This window comes from Emydura macquarii, unplaced genomic scaffold, assembly GCF_026122565.2.
Source record: "Emydura macquarii macquarii isolate MOO-44397 ecotype Brisbane River unplaced genomic scaffold, CSIRO-AGI_Emac_v2 contig_2805, whole genome shotgun sequence".
Classification (NCBI taxonomy): domain Eukaryota; kingdom Metazoa; phylum Chordata; order Testudines; family Chelidae; genus Emydura; species Emydura macquarii.
The window spans coordinates 2,949,600-2,974,542 of record NW_027132942.1 but is presented as its reverse complement, the minus strand read 5'-3'; the positions used below and the strand labels follow the sequence as shown (position 1 = coordinate 2,974,542).

The 24,943-nt window shown below is 45.6% G+C and overlaps 1 protein-coding gene across 2 annotated transcripts in view; it reads left to right on the top strand.

Moving 5' to 3' along the window:
• Window positions 1–24,943, top strand: part of RNF220 (ring finger protein 220) — a 332,511-nt gene that overhangs the window by 251,008 nt on the left and 56,560 nt on the right. Inside the window, exons 1-4 of one of the 2 annotated variants that reach the window (XM_067567893.1) lie at window positions 5,296–5,493; window positions 5,784–5,826; window positions 16,228–16,349; window positions 17,392–17,524. In XM_067567893.1, the coding sequence (XP_067423994.1) occupies window positions 5,449–5,493; window positions 5,784–5,826; window positions 16,228–16,349; window positions 17,392–17,524 (343 nt within the window). In that variant the 5' untranslated portion in view covers window positions 5,296–5,448. Of the gene's footprint in view, window positions 1–5,295; window positions 5,494–5,783; window positions 5,827–16,227; window positions 16,350–17,391; window positions 17,525–24,943 lie in introns of those variants that run through there. The other variant, XM_067567892.1, reaches the window with a different exon arrangement.

Sequence of the window (24,943 nt, the reverse complement as noted above, 5' to 3'; positions counted from 1 at the left end):
ATCTACCCAGAAACAGGCTGTAGCTTAATTTATTAAAGGTGTAGAAACAAGAATCAGCAGCTCTGATTTGGTAACTGAGTGTGCGGTGGAAACATGACAATGCATTTCAAATCCCAGATAAAAGCTGCAGCGTGTACAGGTTAGCATCATGCAAGATTTACCAGACTGCTACTAAGTTGCTCTCTCTCTCTAAGCATTTATGTGGTGAAAATGTATCATTTTTTCTACCTAGAAAAAGTGAAAGGCAGATACCTAGGCCTGAAATGTAGGTTTGGTTTAAACAAACAAAGGAAAATTGTTTTTGGAATGGAGAGAGGTAAATAGCGGCATCCTCCAGAGGTCTGTCCTGGGACCAGTGCTGTTCGACATATTCATAAGTGAGATGGAAAAAGGGGTAAACAGTGAGGTGGCAAAATTTGCAGATGATACAATACTACTCAAGATAGTTAAATCTAAAGCAGACTGCGAAGAGTTACAAAAGGATCTCACAAAACTGGATGACTGGGCGACAAAAGGGGAGATGAAATTCATGTTGATAAATGCAAAGTAACACACATTGGAAAACAAAATCTCAACTAGACATATAAAATGATGGGGTCTAAATTAGCTGTTACCACTCAAAAAAGAGATCTTGGAGACACTGTGGATAGTTCTCTGAAAACATCCACTCAATGTGCAGCTGCAGTTAAAAAAGCTACCAGAATGTTGGGAATCATTAGCAGAGGGATAGATAATAAGACAGTAAAAAAACATATTGCCTCTATATAAACGCACGGCACGCTCACATCTTGAGTACTGCATGTAGATCTGGTCACCCCATCTCAAAAAAGATATATTGGAATTGAAAGAGGTATAGAAAAGGGCAACAAAAATGATGAGGGGTATGGAACAGCTTCCATATGAGGAGAGATTAATAAGACTGGGACTTTTCAGGGTTACAATCAAGGCCTATAAAATCATGTTGTGACCCGTCCATGCTTAGGGTAACCACCTGAAAATGCCAAGGTCAAGGCAGGCTGCAAAAGGAGAGCAGATTCTCCCAGCACTGGTGGGTGACATTGAAGTCAGACTTCCCAGTCGGCCACAAACTGTGCTTCTTATTCTCCACACTGGTTATCAAGAAGCCAGAACAGAAATATACACAGCCCCTTCACTGCATTTCAGTCTCTAGCTCCCAATCAGCCGCTAGGTCCAGTAAAGAGATCAGTTATTTAAAACTTTATGCTCTTTACCAAAAAGGTTCTCCTGACCCCAAAGAGTCAGCCACAGTGCCAGAGCAAGATAAATTTGGCTGCCAGCCAATCCTTTAGTAACTAAAACTAAAGGTTTATTATAAAAGGAAAGAAACAAACTATAAGAGAAACGTTAAAAGATTAAAGCAATCACATACATACAGATTATTTGAAAGTCCATATACATCAGGTTTCTAGTAGAACTGTGGAGTTTGCAGGCTTGTATAGTCCCTCCGGTATATATCCAGTACCTGGATGAGTCTCAGTCCTTTGATTCACCACTTCAGTTGTAGATGAATTGATCCAGAGGAATGAAGACTAAATAGTCCACGTGCAGAGTTTGTTCAAATTCTCCCATGAGAATTAGCAGGGTGATTCCAGGCTGGTGCTGGGATCTCAATCTTGTACCACCTGAAAATGCCAACGTCAGGGCAGGCTGCAAAAGGCATGGATGGGTCACACATGTCTGGTGTGGAGAAAGTAAATAAGGAAATGTTATTTACTCCTCCTCATAACACAAAAACTAAGGGTCACCAAATGAAATTAATAGGCAGCAAGTTTAAAATGAACAAAGGAAGTATTTCTTCACATAATGCACAGTCAACCTGTGGAATTCCTTGCCAGAGAATGTTGTGATGGCCAAGACTGTAACAGGGTTCAAAAAAGAACTAGATAAGTTCATGGAGGATCGGTCCATCAATGGCTATTAGCCAAGATGGGCAGGGATGCAAAGTGCTCTGAAGTGTCCCTAGCCTGTGTTCGTCAGAAGCTGGGAATGGGCAACAAGGGATGGGTCACTTGATGATTACCTGTTCTGTTCATTCCCTCTGAAGCATCAGGCATTGGCAACTGACGGAAGACAGGATACTGGGCTAGACAGACCATTGGTCTGATGTATGGCCGTTCTTATGTTCTTATGTTTTTAGAAAAGCTAATATGAATGTTTTTGTGAAATTAAGGGGTTGGGGCAGGCAGCAAGTTTTGTTTGAGTTGAAGCCTTCCACAGCTACATTTGTAAACCAGGTATTGCAGCCTTCTGCTAGTCCACCAGAGCCCCCAAGTGAAACTGCCTAGAAAGAAGAATGAAACTGAGGAGTCCGTTTTGAGTGTCCAAGTTGAGCGCAAGACAAAAAAAGAAAAGAAGAAAAAAAGCAGAAAAGTAAATGAGATGATTCCAGTTCTTTGGGGTTTAGTAACCTGAGGTGTTATTAGCAACTCAGGGAAATAAATATGTCTTTTAAAATAGGATTTTTAATCTGTGCCACTTATTTCTAACCTTGTGTATTTCAATAGGGGGTAATTACATGTCTGTATATCTGTCCTGACAGATGGATCGAAATGTGCCAGAGAATGTTTTGGTTGGCATCTCTCTCACACACAAACCAGCTAAGAGCCTGATACTGTATGTCACTGAGACCCAGATCCTCCAAGGGATTAGGCTTCTAATGTCCATCGATTTCGATGGAAGTTAGGAACCTAACTACCTTTGAGGGTCTGGGCCAGAGTGACCTCAACTCCCATTGAGATCGGGGATATTTTGAGAATTCCTACCACCTCACACATAGTGCTCTGCTCAGCACTTCATGGGCCCAGGTCCTAATGTACTAAACCAGCAGTTTGGACAGGAAAGCCCCAAATCAGAGCAAAATGGGGATGCATCTGAGTGGGATGCATCTGCAGAAAAAACTCTAGAAAGCCAAAGTCTCTCTTCCATCATAAAATATCATAGCATATAAACCTCTTTGATATTCCAGCAGCCCCTTTGATAGATATTCCAACAGCTGCAACTACTAATATTGCTTTGATGGCCTCTGACAAAGAGATCAAGGAATCCTATATTATTATTGCAGAGCCTCGCTTCCACTTTCCTCTTCCCAGCTCCATGGGTCCAACGTGTCTAGTTTTTATAGGCCATGGTCTTCACTCTTCCTACTCAAGGATAACACATAAACCTTCCTGGCAGATGTGTGTATGAATGATAGAGTGTGACTGAATTCCCTTTGGTGCCCACTAAACTCCACGTTGTTCAGAAGGACAAAGATTAGCTAATTGTGATGCTCTGGGTTCTGGTTTTAGTCGCTATGAGATATTCCATCGACGACCTGTGTGCATCAGATAATATGGATAAAGCTTCTAACAAGACACCAATAAAACACACCCGCAGGAGGCTTACTGTACTAGAACGAATCTGGCAGCTGAGGCTTTGCTTGAAGCAAGAATTACCCTTTTTCAAAACCCCAGTAATATGCATTTTACAACTGTTTTACCTCCCAAACCAGTGTCTTAAAATCTATGAGCTATAGAGAATTTCATTCACTCTGCAGTTTGTGGTGGGTGCAGCCGCACTCAAGACATTCTTATGTCATTTGCTGGTTGTCTCATTAATCAGAACCGAGCAGGCAAGGAGGTCACTGCTTCAGATAGTTGGTGGCTGCTGTAGAAGGCAGAAATCTGAAAGGGGTTTGAAAAAACTCCTCCCACACAAATCTAGTCTGATCCCACTTCTGTGTCTCTGTTAAAGCTGCCCCACCTCATTGACTTCAGTGGGATAGCATGGGTGTAAATGCAAATGGAATTGACATTCAGGGTGCATTCACCCCTCTTCCTGTCTGTACTAGGGTTATGGGCAGAAAACTGCTCTACATACAAACATGAAAATAAACTTCAGTCAAACCTCAAATGTTTCCTTTTATTTTTTCCTCATCCTATTTGTGAGTAATTTAACCTCAAGCACGGGAGGAAAGATATACAAAGGGTAAATTATTTCAGGATTGTTTAGACACTCTGCAGTGTATCGACCTACCATCTTATCTTGTATTCCCAGCTCCAGCTTACTATATACTGTATTTTAAAAATGCTGCAAAACTTTGCTACTCTCCCATTGTGACGGTGGATGCATTGGGAACACAGTGTGGCAGATTCCATGATATTCAAACAATTCAAAAGAACTGAGTTTTATAAGAACATGTGGAGGGTCTTAGATATAAAAGGGGTTTTCTTGCATTGGTTAACCTGTTTTTTCAGCATCCCTTCAGCACTTTAAGTCTTGATCCTGCAAACACTTTCGCTTTACTTAAGTCTTCTTACTGATTTCCAGAGGAGTAAAGTTAATGGCGTACATAAGTGTTTTCAGGATCAGGGCCTTACACAGCAGAATAGAGAAGAACACTTGTCTGCATGACTCCTTCTTGCAGCCGTGAATTGTGACTTTAAAGCAATGAAGCGGAATAGTAAGCGCTTTATTAACGGCCAAGGAGTTAGTTTGTACATTGTCACACCTCAGATTAGTCTGAGGGAGTGGAGCCCAAGTGGTGACTGGCTGAAATGCACGCTCTGTTGGTGTTTGTCTTGTGCAGGGCTATAACTGTGCTGCTGTGTGCGGGTTTCTGTCTGATACATGTCCTGTGCGGTGTGAATCTATGTGATCCCATGCAGGAAGCACCTCTCTGTGCTGGGGATGTTTGCAGAGCTGTACCCTGGCGCGAGGGGGTGTCTAGGGCAGGCGTGTAATGCGGTGCCATTGTACTGCGAGTGTCACGATAACTTTTGCTGTTTCTCTGCAAGCCCCGGCTCCCACAGGCGTGTCACTGGCGGGGAGCGTTTGCCTTCAGTTGGCAGGTTCTAGCCCTCCTGGCGCTGGAGGGAAGCGCCAAAACGCAGCCCTGCTGGAGGCCAAGGGGACATCCCCCCTGGTGTGACTTGTTGTCAGAGCTGGTGGTGTGTGGCCAGGCCCAGGACCCCTGCACGCCGGGGCTGGCGCTGGGGGGCCGGGGCTGGGGGGCCGGAGGAGGCAGTCTGCATGGTGACCCCGCCCTGGGGGGCTGTAAGGGGGGTTGGGGGAGTACTGGGGGGCTGAGGGGTCCTGGCTGCAGGGGGCGGGGGTCATTAGGCCACTGCAGCCCGCTGGGCCCCGACGGGGGGGAGGGGCCGGGCCGGGCCGGGCCCTAGCAGGCCTGGCCCTAGCCTAGCCCCACTGGCCGGCCTTCCGCCGCCTGCCGGTTGCTATGGGAACCAGCCCCCCCCTTCCCTCGTGAACTTTCACCCCGCTCGGCGGCGGGTCACATGACCGGGCCCAACATGGCGGCGGCCGCTGGGAGCTGAGCGGAGGCGCTGGCTGGGCCGCTCCGCATCCACCTGCATCCCCGGCCGCCCGGGGGGCTCCGCTCCGGGGCCCGGACCCCCGCCCCGCCGCGTGCCGGCCGCGGCGCCTGCGGCTATGCAGAGCGGGAGGAGGGGGCCCTGCGGCGGGGGCCGGGAGGAGGTGGGTGCGGGGCCTGGGGGCGGGTTTGTTTACATCGCGCCTCCGGCGGCGGGGAGCCCGCGGGGCGTTCACGGGGCGGGGGGCGGCGATGGGAAGGGAGGGGGTGACCCCGGGAGGAAATCTCCTTCTCCCTGTGGGTCGGGGGGGGGCTGGCCTCGGCCTCCTTACCGCCCCCCTCCCCGCCCACTGGGGGGCTCGGGCTGCGGGTCGCCCTGCAGTGGGGCACTGCCCAGCTTCCTAACCCTCGCCAGCCGGGCCCTGACACAACTCTGCTCTTCTCCCCTTTGCAGACCTTCCTGAGAGTGAGAGCGAACAGGCAGACCCGGCTGAATGGTGAGTGCGGCGGGCAGGTTACACCTGCGCCTTTCTCTGACAGGGCCAGGAAGTTCCAGCGTTTCCTTTTCTCTCTCTCCCTGGCTGTGACTTTGAAGTCTGAATTGGTTCCTTTCACCTTGCGGTTTCAAAACCTCCTGTTTTGATAATCTCCCTCGGTCAGATTGTGCCAGCTTTCCAGGCCTATTGCTTTCCTCCCACCCCTCTCCTTAAAAACCAGAGCAGACAAAGTAATTTCTGATTCCTCTAACTCCGTTATCAACTTTACAGTGAAGGAAAGGCAATGAACAATAATCTGATTTTTGCTGAGCACCATGTTGTTGCGATATATTTTTACACACTTATTTTGTAAATAATTGAAAGTAGCATTTAATACTGTGATATATCCCTTAGGCCCCATTTCTACAAGTTCTTCTACAATCTGCGTGCATGGATTTTAGCTCTGACATGTCACTTAGGCTCCAATCCTGTATTGTGATTAACACAGATGGGCTGGTATAGCTGTATGGATCACATTTCAGGGTCAAGGTCTTAACAATAAATGTTTATACTAGCAATTTTCAGTGTACTTGAGTCTCTGATGTCTATACAGATCCTTTGATTCTCCCCCTCCACTTGCTAGAAATGTTAATCCACCCGTTTCACTGTACTTCAGAGTTTTTTAGGGAAATAATACATATTCCTATTTAGTGAAAAATGTTTTACATTTAAAAATCAAATATTGCAACCATTTATTTTCTTTAAATGACAGAAATTTCCATCTCCGTGCATGAAAATAAGTCAGTAGAACATTCTTTGTCCTGTTTAATTCAGCCAAAGCTTATTCTGTGCAATCTCATGATGAAACCTTGAACTCATTAAGGCAGAAAATTCAAAATTTACTATTCACATAGCAATAGTAATATTTGAATGTCTAATTTTATATTGATGTTTACTGTTAAACTTGCTTAAATATAGACGATGCAGCCAATTTACAGTTCCTGGGAGATTTGTAATGTGGAATTTCCTGATTTTTGATGGTCAAAATTACACCCACAAAGCTGCATTGATGTAGTTTTTACATTGAATTTCCTTATGCTGCTTCTGAGCAGACAAGGAATGTAAACAAAATAACAGAAGATTCTGGTTTAAACTTTATTTTGGTACTAGTTTATATGTATAATCTGGAGTATCGGACGTTAGCGTTGTGCTAAAGAAATGAAAATAATGTATTCTACAAGTGTATTAAGCGTGTCTCAAAATCTTAAGACCTTATTTCTAAACACAGAGTCTTTTAAAACAGAAAGAAAGAGTCGTGTGCATTTGCTGTCATTCTCAACTGAATCCAGGGCAAGCAGGACATTTTTAAAATAATTTTTTCAGCACCAAAAAAAATCTGATGTGTTCAGTGATGAAGAATGCCTCTTTCCTATGCCTGGGTATCTCAGATGGAATTCCATCATATCTTCCTGTCACACAAATCACCTTTTGGATTGAGAATAAGCATTGGAAATTTTTGCTAAAATGGGTATATTTTAGCACCCCAGAATTTTGCCTCTTATAAATACCCAAAATTTTTAGCCAAGGCTGTGTGGTTATGATGACATTACCTCTAGCAAAAGAACTACTGATGAAAGGAGAATTATGCTGTTGGTTTCAGTAGAGCCAGGATTTCACCCCGAGGTAGGGCTGCAATGTTGCCTAAGCATAGGAGGCGGAGCCCAGAACTCTTAAATTTTAGTGGGCTCTGCTACTGACTGGTTATATGAACTTGGGCTGATCATTTAAAACGGTGATGTTAGACGTGAAGTTCATTTTTGTCACTTCTTTCCTGAACCTCCTCTGTTTCTGCTATATCCTTTTTGGGATATGGTGACCAGAACTGAACACAGTATTCCAGCTGAGGGTACCCATTGACTTATATAATGGTGTTATAATTTTGTTATGTCCCAGCCATTCTTTATACATCCTAACATTGCTTTCATTATTTCTGGGGATTGAGCAGAGGCTTTCAGTGGTGCCAAGCAGCTGTTAACTTCGAACCCAGCAGTGTGCACAAATAGTTCAGTTTATTCCTTCCACTGTGCGTTACCTTGCGTTTGTCAGCACTGAATGTCAATTGCTATCATGTTTACCTCTAGAACTGCTTCGTCTTTTCTTGTCTTCACAAACCTTTTTATGATATTTACAGATTTTACCACCTTACAATTCACTCCCTTTTCCAGATAATCGATCAGTACATATCTAAACACTGGTCCTAGCAGAGAACCTTTAAGCATGTTGAACATTTACACTATATTAATCTTTGTTTTCCATCTCTTGGCCAATTTCTAATCCATAAGAGAATTTAACTTCTCACCACATGACAATTTAGCATCCAAACTCCTAGTTAGTTTCCTTATTAGCTTCTTGTGTGTGACTTGGTCAGAAGCTTTTTGAAAATCCGTATATATTGTTTTCTGGTTTTCCTTTCTCCATCTGACACAAGTGTCTTGCTGACACTTCAAAGAATTCTAATAGATTAGAGAGTTCGATTTTTTTTTTCCTTTGCAGAAACCGTACTTATTTGTCCCTCTTGTCCCATAGTCATCTAGATGTTTTAGAATTATTTTTAATTGCTGTTGCAACATGTACCTTGGTACTGATATAAGGCTCACTGATCTAATTCCAAGGATCATCTGTAGTGGCTTTCTCTTACAGAGAGGAATAAAAATTGCTGTCCTCTAGCACAGTAGCTGCTTTTAATGAGTGCTTATTTCTGTTAGCGACTCAGACGTCTCATTCTTACAGCTCTTCAGAACTTTTAGGTACATATCTAGTTCTGGTGACTTATTGCTCTTTAACTGGTTTGTTATCAGTGTCAGCTGATACTGTCAGAGAAGAGTAAGAGGAGAGAAACATGGCTTCTAGGGGTAAACCTAGACTGCAGCTATAGACCTGGTAACAACATAGTTGATCCCTGATGAAATTATGATGTGGTTTACAGTTAGAGTAAATGGAGGCCTAGCCAGTTTAAAACTCCTGGTAGTCCAGAAGTTTAGTTCTATACGTCAAACCCAGTACCTTGAACTGCAGGCAGGATGGAAGCTGATGCAGGTTCTGGAACACTAGTTTAACATGCTCCATGTGGGAGACACCAAGTGGAAATCTACATTCTATACTAAAGTTTCCGATTGGTTTTTGTGTGTCAGTCCAGCCCCTTTCACCTGTGCTTGTGGTTTTGGGGAGGGTCTGGTGCACACTTTTTGGAGATGGGATTATGTGCCCTTCAGAACGTGGGAACTACAGAGTGCTGATTTCCTTATGCGCCCGGATGGGGGAAAGGTGACCCTAGATTTCATTTGTATGTTTTTGTTGTTGTTGGACTCTTACAGCTGTATTTCCGAAGGAGCCTCAAAGAAGCTTGTAAATTGGTGTTTATATCATTGCATGTGCAAAAATCCTGCATTTAACTGTGCAAAGGTGTGCCTTCAATCCTGCAAAATTACAAGGACCAGACTATCAATGTAAATCCAGCAGACCCAGCATGGGCCGGTCTGTGATGCATGACGTATGAAGTGAGACTGTCCCAGCATGAGCAAGTTTGGCCATGCAAACGTAAGAGCCCCATTGAAGCCCTCTTGGGAATTTAGCCAGTAGGTGTTCTCTGTTAGATGGCTCTTCAGGAACTTATAGACGAGATCCCAGACAGTTTCAATTTTGGAGAATTCTCCATTTTCTTCGTCTATCCTGTTCTTGAGCTGACTTTTTTCCCTGCCATTGCTGTCCGTGTTCTCCTGGATCAAGCATTCTTCCCAATGGCTGCTCTGGGACCATTGCTTGGTTTTGTGGGTTTTGTGTGGGTCTCATCAAGGTGTTTGCGGCCCTGGAGACTCACCATCTATTAGAAATTTAAAAGAGTTGGTGCCAACTAATACACCAAAATATTTGAAGTGTGGTTTTTGATTTTTGGTTTTTGTTGCTATTGAACTTGAAGATAGGACAAGAAGTAATGGGCTCAATCTTCAGCAAAGGAGATTTAATTGAGATGTTAGGAAACACTTCCGAATTATAAGGCTAGATAAAATGAGGAATAGGAGGTTGTGGAATCCCCATCATTGAAGGTTTTTAAGAACAGGTTGGACAAACACCTGTCAGGGCTGGTCTAGGTTTGCTTGGTCTTGCCTCTGTTCAGGGGGCTGGGCTAGCTGACCTCTTGGGATCCTTTCCAGCCCTGTGGCTCTCTGATCTTTGTAAAAACCTCAGTAGAGGTGTAAAAGGTGGATAGGCTCATATCTGTGTCTCATTTATAGTCCCCTGTCCCAGGGGAGGCTGGCTGAGTCCCATGCTGACCCTGACCCCAGCCCTCTAATTGACTGTGCTGGTGGACGCCTGTTGAAGCCAGCTGAGCTGTGTGTGCATGGTTGTCGGCACCTGCATGGAGCCCCCTAAACAGATCCTGTTGCAGGACTGAAGCTGCTGTTAGCAGTTCTTGCTTCCATAGTCAAGGCAAAAAATGGCAGCCCTGTGAAAGTAAGGGAGAGATTAGGAGTTCTTGAAAAATGACAATATCTGCCCTTTGTTTGACATGGCTGTTGTAGTGTGTCCTAAGTAGCTGTAGCTAATTATGTCTGCAGTCAGCAGACCACTCGGTCTGAGGCAGGGGATCAGAGCACTGGCACCTTATTTATCTTATTTGGCACGTTGTATTTTAGTGTTTTACGTAGTGCTCATCACCATGGCTTCTCGCGTAGGCTAGATCTTCTCCTGGGGGATGATAAATTGTGTACTCAATTGCTTGACTACACTTTGTTTCATTATGGAAAATATACAAGAAATCAAATAACCAGTATTCTCAGGTTTATTGCTAAAAGTCAATTATAGTTCAGGAAGAAAGGTTCAATATAATAGCAGCTTCCAGGAAGCTATCTCATGCAGCATTGTTAAATTCACCTCATTCAGAAGGTGTGCTCCCAAAGATACACGTTTCAGCTGGTAGTATTTATAGGATACTTCTACAAGTTAAAAACTCTTTACACATCACTAAAATCCAACCCAGCAGTTTATCCTAGTTCCTTAATTTGCTGTTCTGTACCTTCTTTATCTTTATTTTGGATATTATCATCCCAGGTACTGGTCTGTGAAAGCACCTCCCCAGCTTGAACTGGTGCAGAACATTAATGGATTTTGCCTTTGACAAGTTTTCTATTTTCTAATGCCAAAGCTGACTTCACCTTTGCAAAGTGTTATGGGATACTTAGCACAACACAGGACATAGAAAGACATAGGCAAGTTCAGGCCATGTAATTGGTAGATCTATATATACAATATAATGTTACATTGATCTGTTTTTAATGCATATTAATGTATGTGGTGCGATTAATATATATATAGACGATGTGATACATACGCTGGGCTAATACATATATTGGCCAACATGGCCCTGGTTCCAGGCAGTTCTCTGATACTGAGGAGTTTTACAGAGGTAGCGATGAGCATTGAAACCAGGTCACTCACTTCACCCTCCAGCTGAGATGCTTTGGGGGAGATGTAATCAGAAGTGACTAGGAATGTTTCGGCCGGGAGGGGAGCAGCAACTGATCTAGGAGACCCTGTTTCAGAAAGATGGCAATTCACCTGCCCTGCTTCCATCACTATTACTGATCCCCCAAGGCGCAGGCAATTTTGAAAGAGGTGGTGGAGGGCATGCTCCAGTAACTTGAAGTGTGTGGGGGTTGGGGGTGACCTGGTGGGAGGGCATGACCTGAGGGTGGTACATCTTCTACAGTAAGAGCAGCAGAGGTATTGAATCCAGCACTCTGCTAGAAACTTTACCTGTGCCCAGAGCTGCTAGCAAGGAGTGATCTTTGAATCAACTTTCCGCACTGGCAGCAGGATCTCACCTTGTCCAGTGCAGAGTGACCAGTAGCAGAAGAGAAAAGCAGCTTCACTTGCTTATGTTGCCTCTGGGGACTGATCCAAAGTCCTAACCTCGCCCCCTCTCCAGCAGAGGGCTGAGGCTTCTGTTCCTCTACTCTCCCCTACTCCACTTGCTTGCACATATGCTGTGGCCTGTTAACCCCCAAACTGCTGAAGCTCCCTTATTGCTGCTGCCTTTGGAGCAGGGGTTATCTTCTTCCTGGGACTGGCTCGCAGCCCAGCAGCTGGACAGTCTAGTCCCTCTGAGAACGAAGGGGCGACATGCCCTCGCCTTTGCTCCTGGATTTGTCCGATGGCTCCCTTGCGAGAGCAGCAATTCTGCAGGGGCCACTTCAACCCGTGTGAAAGGGCGAACCCATCGGCCGGTCAGTGTCGCACAGGAGAGCACAGGTGCAGCGGCAGCATCTGTTGTATAGTCTGGGGTAAAGCTGGTCAAGTACATCCGTTAAAATCGAGGCCATGATGGTAGTGAAAACCCCTCTGATGGCCTAATCATAATTATTAATACTAATAAAAATGAGTGACCTCCTCGCCTCCTGGCAGAAGGCTTGAATAATAACCAGAGAGGCTTTGTTCAATCAGAGATTGAAATGCGGCAGCTTCTGTTACAGAACACACCACCTTGAGAGCACTCAGGGGCTCTTGAGTGAAATCCTCCGTTCTCCTCTTGCTTACTGCAGGATTTCTCTGCTTTTAAGTTACTGACTTAGGGCCAGGAAAAAACCCGTTTCCCCCCCCCCCCCCCCCTTTGCTCTTGCGACAGGAGCACGGGGGAGAGGGATTAGTGAGCTAATTAGAAATGATCGCATCTATCAGCACTAATTAACAATACTGTGGTCTCACTTGCGTGTTCTTTTGAGCCGTTCCCCTTCGGGACAGCTCCACAGTCACCCCCTGCCTTTGAGGCTGCTCTGTCCCTCCTGCGCTGATTGGAAGTGATAGCCGAGCTCCGTGCCTGCTATGTGCTTTCCAGGATGCAGCATTCCCTTGCGCTTAACTCTCACCAGGGGCACCGTTTGTTTCCAGCAGCACCACGCCGCGGCTAATGACCACAGAACGGAAATGGCAGAGGGATTCGTTTTCAACACCTCTTTCCTCCAGTGGCTGTTTCACGCAGGGCTCTGCAATTAAAAGGAAAAGAACGCTTGCCTCTGCTGGGGAGTGAGGCAGGCTGGGATGGGTGCAGTCTGTTGGATCCAGCATGGAGCTGGGAGAGACCCGGGTTCTATTCTCCACCTCCCCCCGACTCACTTTAACCCAACCCAGCCTAACAAAGCAGTCATGAGCCCAGGCGCACACACTACCCGCCTGCCTGTCAATTATACTGTTGGTGCCTAGGTTGGCAGTGAAAAAACTAATGACGTTTAATACAATTTTAATTGCTCAGCAAATAGATTTGTTTCCCTATGGTGACTGGGCAAGGGGAAACTTGCAAGGCTGCTTTGAACGCCTCTGTGCCTCAGTTTCCCTACTATTTTTTTTAAAACGGGTGGTGGATGGGCCAGAGGAATGGCACCAGTATGTACACAGTTGTTTGAGATCTATGAATCTTAGAGAGCTGTGGATTTCTGTACATATGACTGCTGACTACCTTTTTGCATGTGTAGTCAGATCTTCTGACTGTGCTGAGTTCATGCTGTTTCTTTCTATCCCTGGTAACTGTTTTGCCTCTGCAGAGCTATGGGAGAGGGCACTGGATTCTAATCTGCAGAGAATATCATCCCAAACAACCTGACCAGGGTTGCAAAATCTCTTGACTGGTGATGAAGTGAGCTAGAGCGTGCCCTGCTTGATCTGCAGCCCCCAGGTGGAGTTCGCAAAGCAGGCAGTTAGAAAAAACACTGATTTATTTAGGAATGGAGCGGAGTTGATATGGACTTACTGAGATCATAAATAATGTCCTGTGGTGCCTTATTAGAGTCTCTGCTCTTGGTAAAGCTGACTTTAAACTAACAGTTTGCCTTGTGAGGAAGGAGGTGATACAGTGAGTGAAACATCTGTTTAGACCAGACAAAACAGAAGCTGAAACTCTAGGAGCACTCCCCTCCAGAAATGTTGAAGCATCTGAAGCTTTATTGGGAGGCAATCATGTTGTTAGCCTGCCAATGCTCCTTGGCCAACAGGAGAGACACCCCAGTGTAGCGGATGGCTAGGATTCTGGAGCAGGCAGGAATGGGTGGATTTTAGGTGTTTGCTGAAACAGGGGTGTATTAGCTTAGGGAACAGCGTAGTTGTAGGGTCCCTGGAGGCCTTTCGTTATAGTTTCCAGACTGCTGTATGGTTCTCTAGGAGCTGTAGCTGCCTTTGCAGAATCTCCTATAGCAATGCCAGGAGCAAGGACAGTATCTTTGGGAAGAAGCTTTTCCCAGGAAATAGGTTTGAGAGACTCTGACTCTGTCCTAATATGTGGAGTGCAGGACTCTGTAGGTCATGCACGCTGACATAGGGGTGTGTGAGTTTGTTTGCCTGGACAAGAAAGCCCTACAAGGAAGATCATGAATCTTACATCCCCAGTGTGGCTTCTGTTTAGTTCATTCTGTGAGATGGATACGCTGAACCGGTGAAAATTCTAGGTCTGTTATTGGCAGAAATCTTCCTGCTTTATTGTCCATCACCTAGCTAGGTGTGCAGCACCTTCCCCTTCTAACTTGTGTTGTAGTAAACCATTGATCTTGCTAGCCATACAGACACTGGCATGAATATTGCAGCTTTCGGAGCACACCGTAGTGCTTTCAATGTCAATAACAATCTCTGACTAGCACAACTTTTCAGTGGTGTCAGCTCTCATTACCACATGGGCTTTCCTTGGGCTTTTCCTTGTCTCGTGTTCAGAATTTTGACCTTCCTTGTTAATTAAACAGAGACTTTTCTCCAGTCAGTGATTGAGTTATCCAGTAATACCTGCCTAAAGCCATCATAATAAAGGACAGAAATTCTTTTTAATGCAAATGATTTGGTTCCAGATGTTTTGATCACATTTAACGATGGCTCAAATTAACCAGAGATTGGATTAAGTAACAGGCTCTCTTGGCTGCTTTTGCTAATCAGTATAGTGCCTTTCCCCCAGATTGCTCTCTTGTGTGCAAAGCGCAGCTTCCAGTTTTTCACTACACGGCTAGGATGTACTTAAATAAAAATAACACAAATGTAAATCCAGTTAAGAACCAGGGAGACAAAAAACCCCTATTTTGTAATGTAAGATACCTTTCTTTCCTCCAGAAACAAACTGCCTGCCCGGCACGTGCTGCTCCTACCTGTTTCTGACATTCTCAGAAGGGAGTATTCAGGCATGCGTGGGTGGGATGTTGAAAGTGACTTGTGTGACTTAAGCAGGACACCTTCGGCAACTAAACCTGAAGCCTTGTAGGTTCTGAGCAAGTACCTACACACAGAGGAAATTTCTGGTAGCAGAGGGGTCCTTGGTCTATCAGAAAAAAGGCAGAACAAGTCCAATCACTGGATAGTCCAGGCTAGCAAACAAGGGGCGGATTTGTAGCTGTTGGGCAGAAAGCACAGTTCACAGCCAATTACGTTTAATCAGTTTTAAAGCTTTGTTAAAAGAATTTTGGGGATAATATATCACCGCCTCAGTCAAGCATAAGTGAAACAGATAGAGCAGGATAGGATAGTGGTCAGTTACCCAGTCTAGGGACACCGATAAAAGGTTTCTGTCATCACCGGGTTCATGCTGACCCGAAGGTGGGGGGTCCTGCGTCACTCAATCTGTGTTCAACAAGCCACGTTCTTTTATACCCTTATATGCTTACATACCCGGTACATCACGCATGCGCCATCCTTGCTTTTGCACGTGTTACCGAACTGATCACTTATCACCCTTACCCGTATTTGATATATTCCATGCTATATACATGCTGCATTTTCATACAATGCTCCTTCTCCTGAATGGGAATGTTATGTTCTCTTGGCATGTCTTGCTCACGCATCTCTCCACTCATGTTGTTATCTATGTGGCTTTCTTCTTTGGCCTAGGCATTTCTCTGTTTGTCTGTCTATGCAGTATTGTTCATTTGCCCCGTCTCTCTCATTCCCTTGTTCTTTCCTTACTGTTATCTATACATAGCAGGCTGCTCACACAATTTCTGTACATTCAGTTTCTTATGTAACCCTGCAGGGCTTTAATTCTCCAACACAACCATGAGGGTGACTACCACTAGAAGAACTAGGGGCACGGTGGCTTCTCCATTGCAGAGTCATTACATCAAGTCTGGACGTCGTTCTAAAAACCAGGCTCTAGCTCAGCTCCCAAATATGGGCTAGCTGCAGGAAGTGTGGGGTGAAATTCTCTGGCCTTTTATTCATGAGGTCAGGCTGGGTGGTCATAATTGTCCCTTCTGGCCATCTTGAAGTCAGTGAATCAGTGTTCCTGTGTCCACACAGCCTCTGTTAAGGAGTTGATTGTTGGGGGAGAAGACAGCGGAGCGGCTCGCTCTGGTGATTATAAAGGTGATGTGTTTTTCTTCTCTCCCCGGTTTCTCCATGCAGCTCGGATTGGGAAAATGAAACGGAGGAAGCAAGACGAAGGGCAGGTATGTCCCCTCTGCAGCCGGCCTCTGTCGGGACCCGAGGAGGAGATGAGTAGACATGTGGAACAATGCCTTGCAAAGGTAGAGGCGCAGCAGCACCTTCCACTGCTATTCCCTTCTCCCCACTGTCTCTGCAGTTGCCCTACCCAGCCGGGGCAAAAACTAACCCTGCTGGGTTAAAGCCCAGGGCACAGAGTGGTCTGTCTGAGAACCGCAGCCACTCCGTGCCTGGAGGACAGCTCCATATAGGTTCCTGCCTGCTCCATGTTAGTAGCTGTGTTTTTTCATGCCCCCCAAGCCATGTTAATGAACTCCAGCTGGATAGACCAAACTCTGCAGGTCTCTGGCTGTCTGCAGCCTTGTGCGATGTGCTAAGATTCCTGCCTAGCATGGCCAGAGCTCTTCTTTTCTGTTCTCTGCCTTAGCAGACATTACGGTGTTGCCCTTTTAAAATAGAATGGTTATAAATGCAGCTTGAGTGTTGCATCCCAGGAGCTAGGGTCTCTCAAAATTCCCCTTCCACCCTCAAATGGGAATATAAGCTCTGTCTCCTCATTAGCTGTGTGGAGGGGAGAGGAATAACCCATAGACTCGCTGCACCCAGGAGAGGGTAAGGAGGGAAGCTGGCTCTCTGAGCTTTCTATAGCTTCCTCTTTCTGCCAGTCATGGGTGCTTTACAGTCACCCAGCAAGAACGTCCCAAGCGAAGCCGGTTTTAAAAACAGCTTTCTGACCAGCTCCCCTGAGTCAGGTGTCCTGAGAAATCCTTCCATTCCTGGCCCTTTGATGGGAGTCCCCTTGTGTTCCTGGACCAAGGGAGTTTGCTGGTTTCAGCTCAGGGCAGCAGCTCACGTGCTGTGATGGTTGCATTTGGACACATGCCGGGATTGTCCTGGAAACTAAAGTTTAAGTCTCCATTTGTAAAATGGGAAGGTTGCTGCTCATTTTGGTCTTGATCTGGAGTGGTGCTGAGCACTCACAGCTCCCAATGACTCTCAGGATCAGGCGTTTTGTGGGGAAGGAGATGCTGCTACCCACTCCACATACAGCTCCCAATGGGAGCAATCCTGACCCCCAAGAGAATTTACTATGCCTCATTCTCTGCACCCTCTCTGCCGGCACAGAGAGAAGGCTCATGCATGACCGAGGATGACTCAGTGGACATCGAGAACGAGAATGGCAATCGCTTCGAGGAATACGAGTGGTGTGGACAGAAGAGGATACGTGCCACCACCCTCCTGGAGGGGGGATTCAGAGGTACGGGTGGCATTTCGGGGGGCCGAGACTTGAGGAACATCTGAGATGCATAGAGGACAGTTCTGCTGTGCTTTAAAAAAGAACGTTGAATCTATCATATTTCTTTAGAGGGAGGGGTTCAAGCGCCGTACCCATCCACAACGTTGCCTTTCAAGATAGGCGGGGACTTCAAGTTTTGCCAGTGCTACACAATAATGGTTTCAGATTTTATCACACCTGGAAAAATAAGGGTAGAATTTTGTACTGATCTTAAACACAAAAGCATTGCTTTACTTAGTATTCAGGAAATGTAGCCCAGTAGGGGGAGATTAGGAGCGGGTGGGGGGAAATCATTTGGGAAGGAATCAATTCCTTGTTTGCGCATATTAAGAAATACATGGATATGTTTGAAGGGTGGGGGAGAGCAAGAAACGAAATGGTAAAAATTCCCAGCCTGGAGTGACGAAAGCTGGTTTATCAGCCGCTGGTGATGTATTGAAGGTGACAGCTAAGTCGCTTTAGCACCTGCATAAAATATTAAAGGGCCGGTTATGCATTTATCACTCCATCCCTTTTAAGGTTGATAAATGAGAATCCAGCAACCTGCTGTATACCTCCAGTGCTGCAGGCCCTCGGGGCTCCCAGACAAACACATTTTATTTTCCCTCCTCCTTCTATTCTTTCCCCAGTGACAGGGAAACCAGTTACAGAGGAGAGCGAGAGTTATAGCAAAATTTGACCTCTTGTGAGCTTTCCTGGTGAATGTAATTTTAGCTGGGAACCTGGCCTCTTTCTTACACTGAGCCTTTTGGCCTCAAACAGGAGGATTTACTAAACTGTTCTCTGGTGTGAACTGCCTGCGCTAAGGAGAGAGTCTCACGCACACAGTCTTAATAAGAACAGAAATGCCAGCTCTGTCCATTCAATAAAGAGGAGGGGATGCTATCTCTTCATACATCAGCTTGGATTTTAATTTAAAATGTCTCCAGGGTTGACGCTCCAAAGGGAAAGAATCAGATTTACATGGCCACGCACCCACTGGCTTTTAAGTGACACTCCGGCACTCCTGATCTGCTCTCCCCTTCCTCTGAAATTAAATTGTACCTCTGGACTAGAGGAGCAGATGCTCAGGAACACAGAGATTAAGTAGTAGAATGTGGCAGCTTCTCGGTGTTTCTAGCAAAGTCAATGCTGCACGCTCCTGACTCCTGCAAATAACTGCTGCACACCCACAGCTTCATCTGCTTACTCACTGCTTCGTCAGCACGTGGCTCTCTAGAAGTGTGCTGCAGACCGTGTTCGATTTTGATCATTAACATAACTACAGTAGTATGGGGCATGGGCTGCTGACCTGTTCCTTGGTCCAGTCAGCGCTTCGGTATCGATTATCCTCTTCCTTCAAACGAACGGTCTGCCCTGTTTCATGCCCCTCTGTGCTTGTGTGACCTCTCCTCTTCAGCCACTCCGGCCCATGTGAGAGCAGCGTAGAATCGCTCACTCGGCCCCTGACATTCTCGCTGGGTCACATCACTCAGATAATATTCACAATCCTTCCCCAGCTAATTAACTGGAGTGTTGTATTAACCTTTCAGTACCACCCTCGTGGCAAGGAATGTTTCAGATGACAGTGCAGGCTGGGAGAGAGCTCTCAGCCAATAAGATGAGACTATATGGAAACGCAGGGTACTTGCTCATTGGTATCTTTTTAAATGTGTCATCTGCACAGTATTCTTGAAACTCTGCACTAGCTCCATTGTGCGAATTGGTTAGAGGTCAGCCAACTTCTGGCAGTAACAAGGGCCATGCTCTTATCCTGTCAGAGGACTGCTCCTAGCACGCGTGGAGGGTGTCTGGGGGCTTGTCACACTGGGTGATGGGAAGGGATTCATAGGATCACAGTAACCACGTGAAGAGTGATCACAGTAGGTGAAAAGACCCATTGGTTGTAGATTCCATTTCCCTGCATATGCAGAATAGTCCCTGATGGTCTTGCCAGCCATCAGACTGATCTAGTTCTTCCCAAAAGGCCAGGCTGGGTACCTCTCCCTGCCCTTGGGGAAGGAGAAATCTTTGCTCTTTCACTGCTGAAGGAATTCCCCAGTCACTTATGGGAGGGGATCCCTTCACCGCAGCATACCCCCCTCTCTCATCGGACTCGGCAGTTCCCACTGAGGGTCTGTCTTCTCCATGCTTCTCCTGTGAAAGGTGCTCAGTTCTCTCGCCGTGTGCTAGTCAGAGCAAGCCAAGCACCAGCTGGCCCTCTCTAGTGAGGTGTGCGCTCCTCTCACCAGGGGAATGTTTTACCATCCATTTTCTGCCTAGAATTCTACCTAGGGTGGCCCAGTGCGTGCCTGCAGCCTGCCAGCTGGTTATCCCTGTTCTGGTCCAAGCCAGTTCCCTTCGCCTAGTTTCTGACTTAGGAAGGGGGGTATTCTTAGCCTGAAACAAGTTACGGTTAGCAAGTGATGTAAGCACTTCCCTCCTGTCTGGGTCCCATGCTTCCCTTACATGCCTGGCCTCTGACAGCCACATGCTGAGCCTTCCTTTGACAGACCTCTTCACTGTGGTTTCAGGGGAATTAAAAGTAACTCACCTTTTTCTCTCCCTGTGTTAATGTTGATCCTTTCCATGTTTCTGGAACAAAGGGCTCTTGATTTGTAACCCAGCAGTGTGGTGCAGCATTTTGGGGATGCCCTCCAGTGATTAAAACTGCTTCATGCAGAATTGGCGGTGTCATTGTTAACTCTTCCCACTCCAGACCCCATATTTGGCCCAGTTCCCTTGGCTGAGAAGGAGCAGTGATGTGGAAATCAAAGGCATTTTTAATGCCAAACAGACTTTGCTAGGCCACACAGATGTCGCTAGTGTCTAGAGAGATGACATGGAGAAATGCATAAAACTGGAGGGAGAATAGATGTCCATGTGTCTCATCAATTTGCCTTTTAATAGCGTGTGTTGCTCTGAGGAGATGTCACAGCCTAGGGGGTAGGAGACTGTGGCCAACATTTATTGCGCAGTTCCAGCTCAGATCTAGCAGGCAGGGTTGCAATACTGACTCCAAACTGGGAACAATTCGTAGCCTTTTCTTAGTTTTTTTGGTCAGAATGAACAAAAATGACATCAGTGATCACATTCTTCCAACTAGGGGAAACTCTTAACCACTACGTACAGGAGCATAAACTCTGGCAAGTCACGTGTAAAAGTATAATAAGGCAGGCCAAGAAAGAATTTGAAGAGCAACTAGCTAAGGACAAAAACATCAAAGAGCAAAAAAAATTTTTAAGTACATCAGAAGCAGGAAGCCTGCCAAACAGTCAGTGGGCCTGCTGGATGATGAAGGTGCTAACGGAGCACTCAAGGAAGACATTGCAGAGAAGCTAAGTGAATTCTTTGCTTTGGTCTTCACTGCAGAGGATGTGAGGGAGATTTCCACACCTGAGCCATTATTTTTAGGTAGCGTATCTGAGGAACTGTCCCAGATTAAGGTATCAGTAGAGGAGGGTTTGCAACAAATTGATAAATTAAACAGCAATAAGTCACCCAGGACCAGATGGTATTCACCCAAGAGTTCTGAAGAAACTCAGATATGAAATTGCAGAACTACTAACTCTGGTATATAACCTATCGCTTAAATCAGCCTCTTTGCCAGATGACTGGAGGGTAGCTAGTGTAACATGTATTTTTAAAAAAGGCTCTAGAGAAGATCCTGGCAATTACAGGTTGGTAAGCCTAACTTCAGGACCAAGCAAATTGGTTGAAACTATAGTAAAGAACAAAATTATCAGACACCTAGATGAACATGACCTGTTGGGAAAAGTCAACACAGCTTTTGTAAAGGGAAATCATGCCTCGCTAATCTATTAGAATTCTTTGAGGAGGTCAACAAGCATGTGGACAAGGGTGAACCAGTGGATACAGAGTACTTGGACTTTCAGCAAGCCTTTGACAAGGTCCCTCATCAGAGGCTCTTAAGCAAAGTAGGAGTCATGAAATAAGAGGAAAGATCCCTTCATGGAACAATAACTGGTTAAAAGATAAGAAACAAAGGATAGGAATAAATGCTCGGTTTTCACAATGGAGAGAGGTAAATAGGGGGGTCCCCCCAGTGCTGGGACCAGTGCTGTCCAACATATGGAAAAAGGGGTAAACGGTGAGGTGGCAAAATTTGCAGATGATACAAAACTACTCAAGATAGTGAAGTCCAAAACAGACTGCGAAGAGTTACAAAGGGATCTCATAAAACTGGGTGAATGGGCAACAAAATAGCAGATGAAATTCAGTGTGGATAAATGTAAAGTAATGCACATTGGAAAACACAATCCCAACTATACCTATACAATGTTGGGGTCTGAATTAGCTGTTACAACTCAAGAAAGAAATCTTGAAGTCATCGTGACTAGTTCTCTGAAAAGATCACGTCAATATTCAGTGGTAACCAAAAAGCTAACAGAATGTTAGGAACCATTAGGAAAGTGAGTGATCAGATGGACTATATCATAATGCCACTATTTAAATCCCTGGTACTCCCACACCTTGAATACTGCGTGCAGTTCAGGTTGTCCCGTCTTTCAAAAGGTATATTAGAATTGGAAAAGGTGCAGAGAAGGGCAGTGAAAATGATTAAGGGTATGGAACAGCTTCCATATGAGGAGAGTTTAGAAGGACTGGGAATGTTGTGAAGGCCAAAACTCTAACGGGGTTCAAAAAAGGAATAGGTAAATTCATGGCAGGTAAATCCATCAATGGCTATTGGTCAAGATGATGAGGAATGCAACCCCATGCTCTGGGTGTCTCTAAACCTCTGCTTGCCAGAAGCTGGGAATGGACGACAGGGGATTGCCCTGTTCTTGTTAATTCCCTTTGAATCATCTGGCATAGGCCACTGTCAGAGACATGACACTGAGTAGATGAACCATTGTGCTGACCCAGGATGTCCGTTTTTATGTTCCTAGTCCAGATTTCTCTGCTTTTCCAGAAAATACCTAAAAGCAAGTGTGAATGAATCCCCCTAGAGCCAGACTGCACAGCTTTTCTTTATTATTTTCTTTGCTACTTAGTTGTTGGCATCTTTGGGTGTTCATATTATCTGTGCAGTTTCCTGGGCCCCAGCTCTTGCACTTGCGCAAAGCCTGACTGGGAATAGTCTCCTTTGTGATTGGATAGGCTGTCCTTGCCATTAGAACTCATCAGTGTGTTGTACACTATTAGTATTGTCGTGCCTAGGGATCCCAGTCCGGTCCCATTGCACTAGACACTGTGCACACATGAATAAAGACAATCCCTGCCCCAAAGAGCTTAGCATATGTCTAGAAACAACAGGTGGGAAAAAACCAAACAGGAGACCCGGGGAAGGTAACGGGGACATGATTGTCAGGTGTTACAATCAGCACACTGGCTTGCTGGCCTTTGAGAGTGGGGTAGGCATTTCATAAAGGGATTAGTTGGTATTTTTAGCTGCCTTCAGGTTTTTTAAAACACTGGCAATTGTCATCACTAAATCCATTTGCTAAAGCCTGGTATTGGTGTCTTGTGTGACTCTAGAATGTTAACAGTTAAGTAGGGTTTTAGTTCTTCTCACAGGGACTAGGTCAGATACCACAGAAATGGGACCTGGTACAGGTGGTGTGGGGCTTTCAGGGAGACACCTTTGTGTAAACGAGGAATCTGTCTTGGACAGGGAGAGCAATCTTCTCTCTCTCCTTTTGTCCCTTTTGCCCCTCCCCAGCAGCCTCAGAGTAGGGGGGGAAATCCACAAATGTGCAACATCTGCCAGACACTGCTTTTAATCAGATCCTTGTTTTGAGAAATTAAATAGAAATCATCTTAGTGAAACTGTTGAAGAGGTTTAACACCGCCTCCCGCAGCAATAGTGGTATCTGAACACCTGTTTCTGAAGTAAAACAGGTGATACCGTAATAAGAGATTTTGCCCAATATCAGGAGATTTCATCCCCAGTGTTGTGGGATGAAAACTTGTTTTGAAATATCCTAGCATTGTCTAACCAGCCATTTACATATTTCTCATCAATGGGGAAAGGTTCTTGCATTAGTCATTTACATCTTCAATTTCTGTCGCCCTTTGTTACCAGGGATTATTTCATACAATCTGGGTCTAATAAGCTTTGGGCCAGTCTGTATTTAGGCAGCAGCCAATGCTCAGCAAGTGAAAGCATTGAGCGTTTCCCTCTCTGATTTTTAACTCTCGGCATGTTTGTACCAGAACTTATGTCCCTTTCCAGAATGGAGGCACGTTACCCCAAGTGTTTACACTGGAAAGTGATCCCTTTAAAGAATTCCTGAAGGAAGTTCAAACGGGTTTTTTCTTTGAAACATTCAGTGTGTCTTTGTGTGTGTATGTGTTTGTTACTTGAAAGAAGGATATGTGGTGGGGGGAGAAAAAAAGTGCTTTATCTGAAAAGAATCGCATCAACTTCGCACCGATAGAAGCCGCTGTCATCTCTTAAACGGCTTAACGCAGTCAAAAGGCAAGCAGACTTAAAACAGTGTCTTACACAAGGATCGATGGGTGGAACACACAACTGGTAACTGGAAAAAAAAAAAAAGACCGAGAGAGAGATAACAGTAATGATTGCATTAAGGGAAGCTTGAGGGAAGTTGGTTCTTTGTAACAGCTTCAAAGGTGCCTGGACTGACGCCTGAGCAAACTGTCCTCTGGAAGTCACTGTTCCTGCGTGTCTGTGGGAGCGGGGTGCACCCCCACCCTGTCCTTAGCAGATGGGACCAGTAGATCACGGAATGATGGGTTAGCAGCTCCTGTCTGCATCACTTTTTAGGAGGGCGCTTGGTCAATTGGCATCTCTTGTCATTCCTTCAGCCAGAGGGGTTTGTATGAGAGAGGGGAAGGATCTGGGTGGAAGGTGGGGAGCGCTTGGGGATGCCGGCCGGAGGGTCGGGGGACAGTATGTCAGTTTATCGATCGCACCTCAGTCAGGAGAGCTGCAGGCGCAGTGCTCTGAGCAGGAGCGGCAGCGTGATTAATGTGATTGAAAGGCAGTTAAAATGGCGGTGACCTTTTCAGGGGGAATTAGATTGCCTGCCAAGAGTGGTTAGAGGGAGTGATAACGCCAGCTTGAGGAAGCTGTCCAGTCAACTTCAAAGAGAGAGAGACAGAGACAGGAAAAGCAAGCTAGCAGAAGTACCATTTAAGCGAGGTATCACACTGTCTGGTAGAACAGAGATTGCTCTCCTCTTTAGATATGAACGAATTGAAGAATTGTATCGAAGTTCTCTCGACCTGCATATTTCCCCCCGCCCTTCCAGTGGGCAAAGTAGCATGCTTCTCACCCAGTGCTTTTATGGATTTCTTTTCCTCCAGCAGATCAGTTGCCTAGAAAATAAGGTAGAGGGGGAAGCCTTTGAATTCATTAAAACAGTAAGCAAGGCATTTTCAGGGAAGGATACTTTCCAACGAAGACCAACC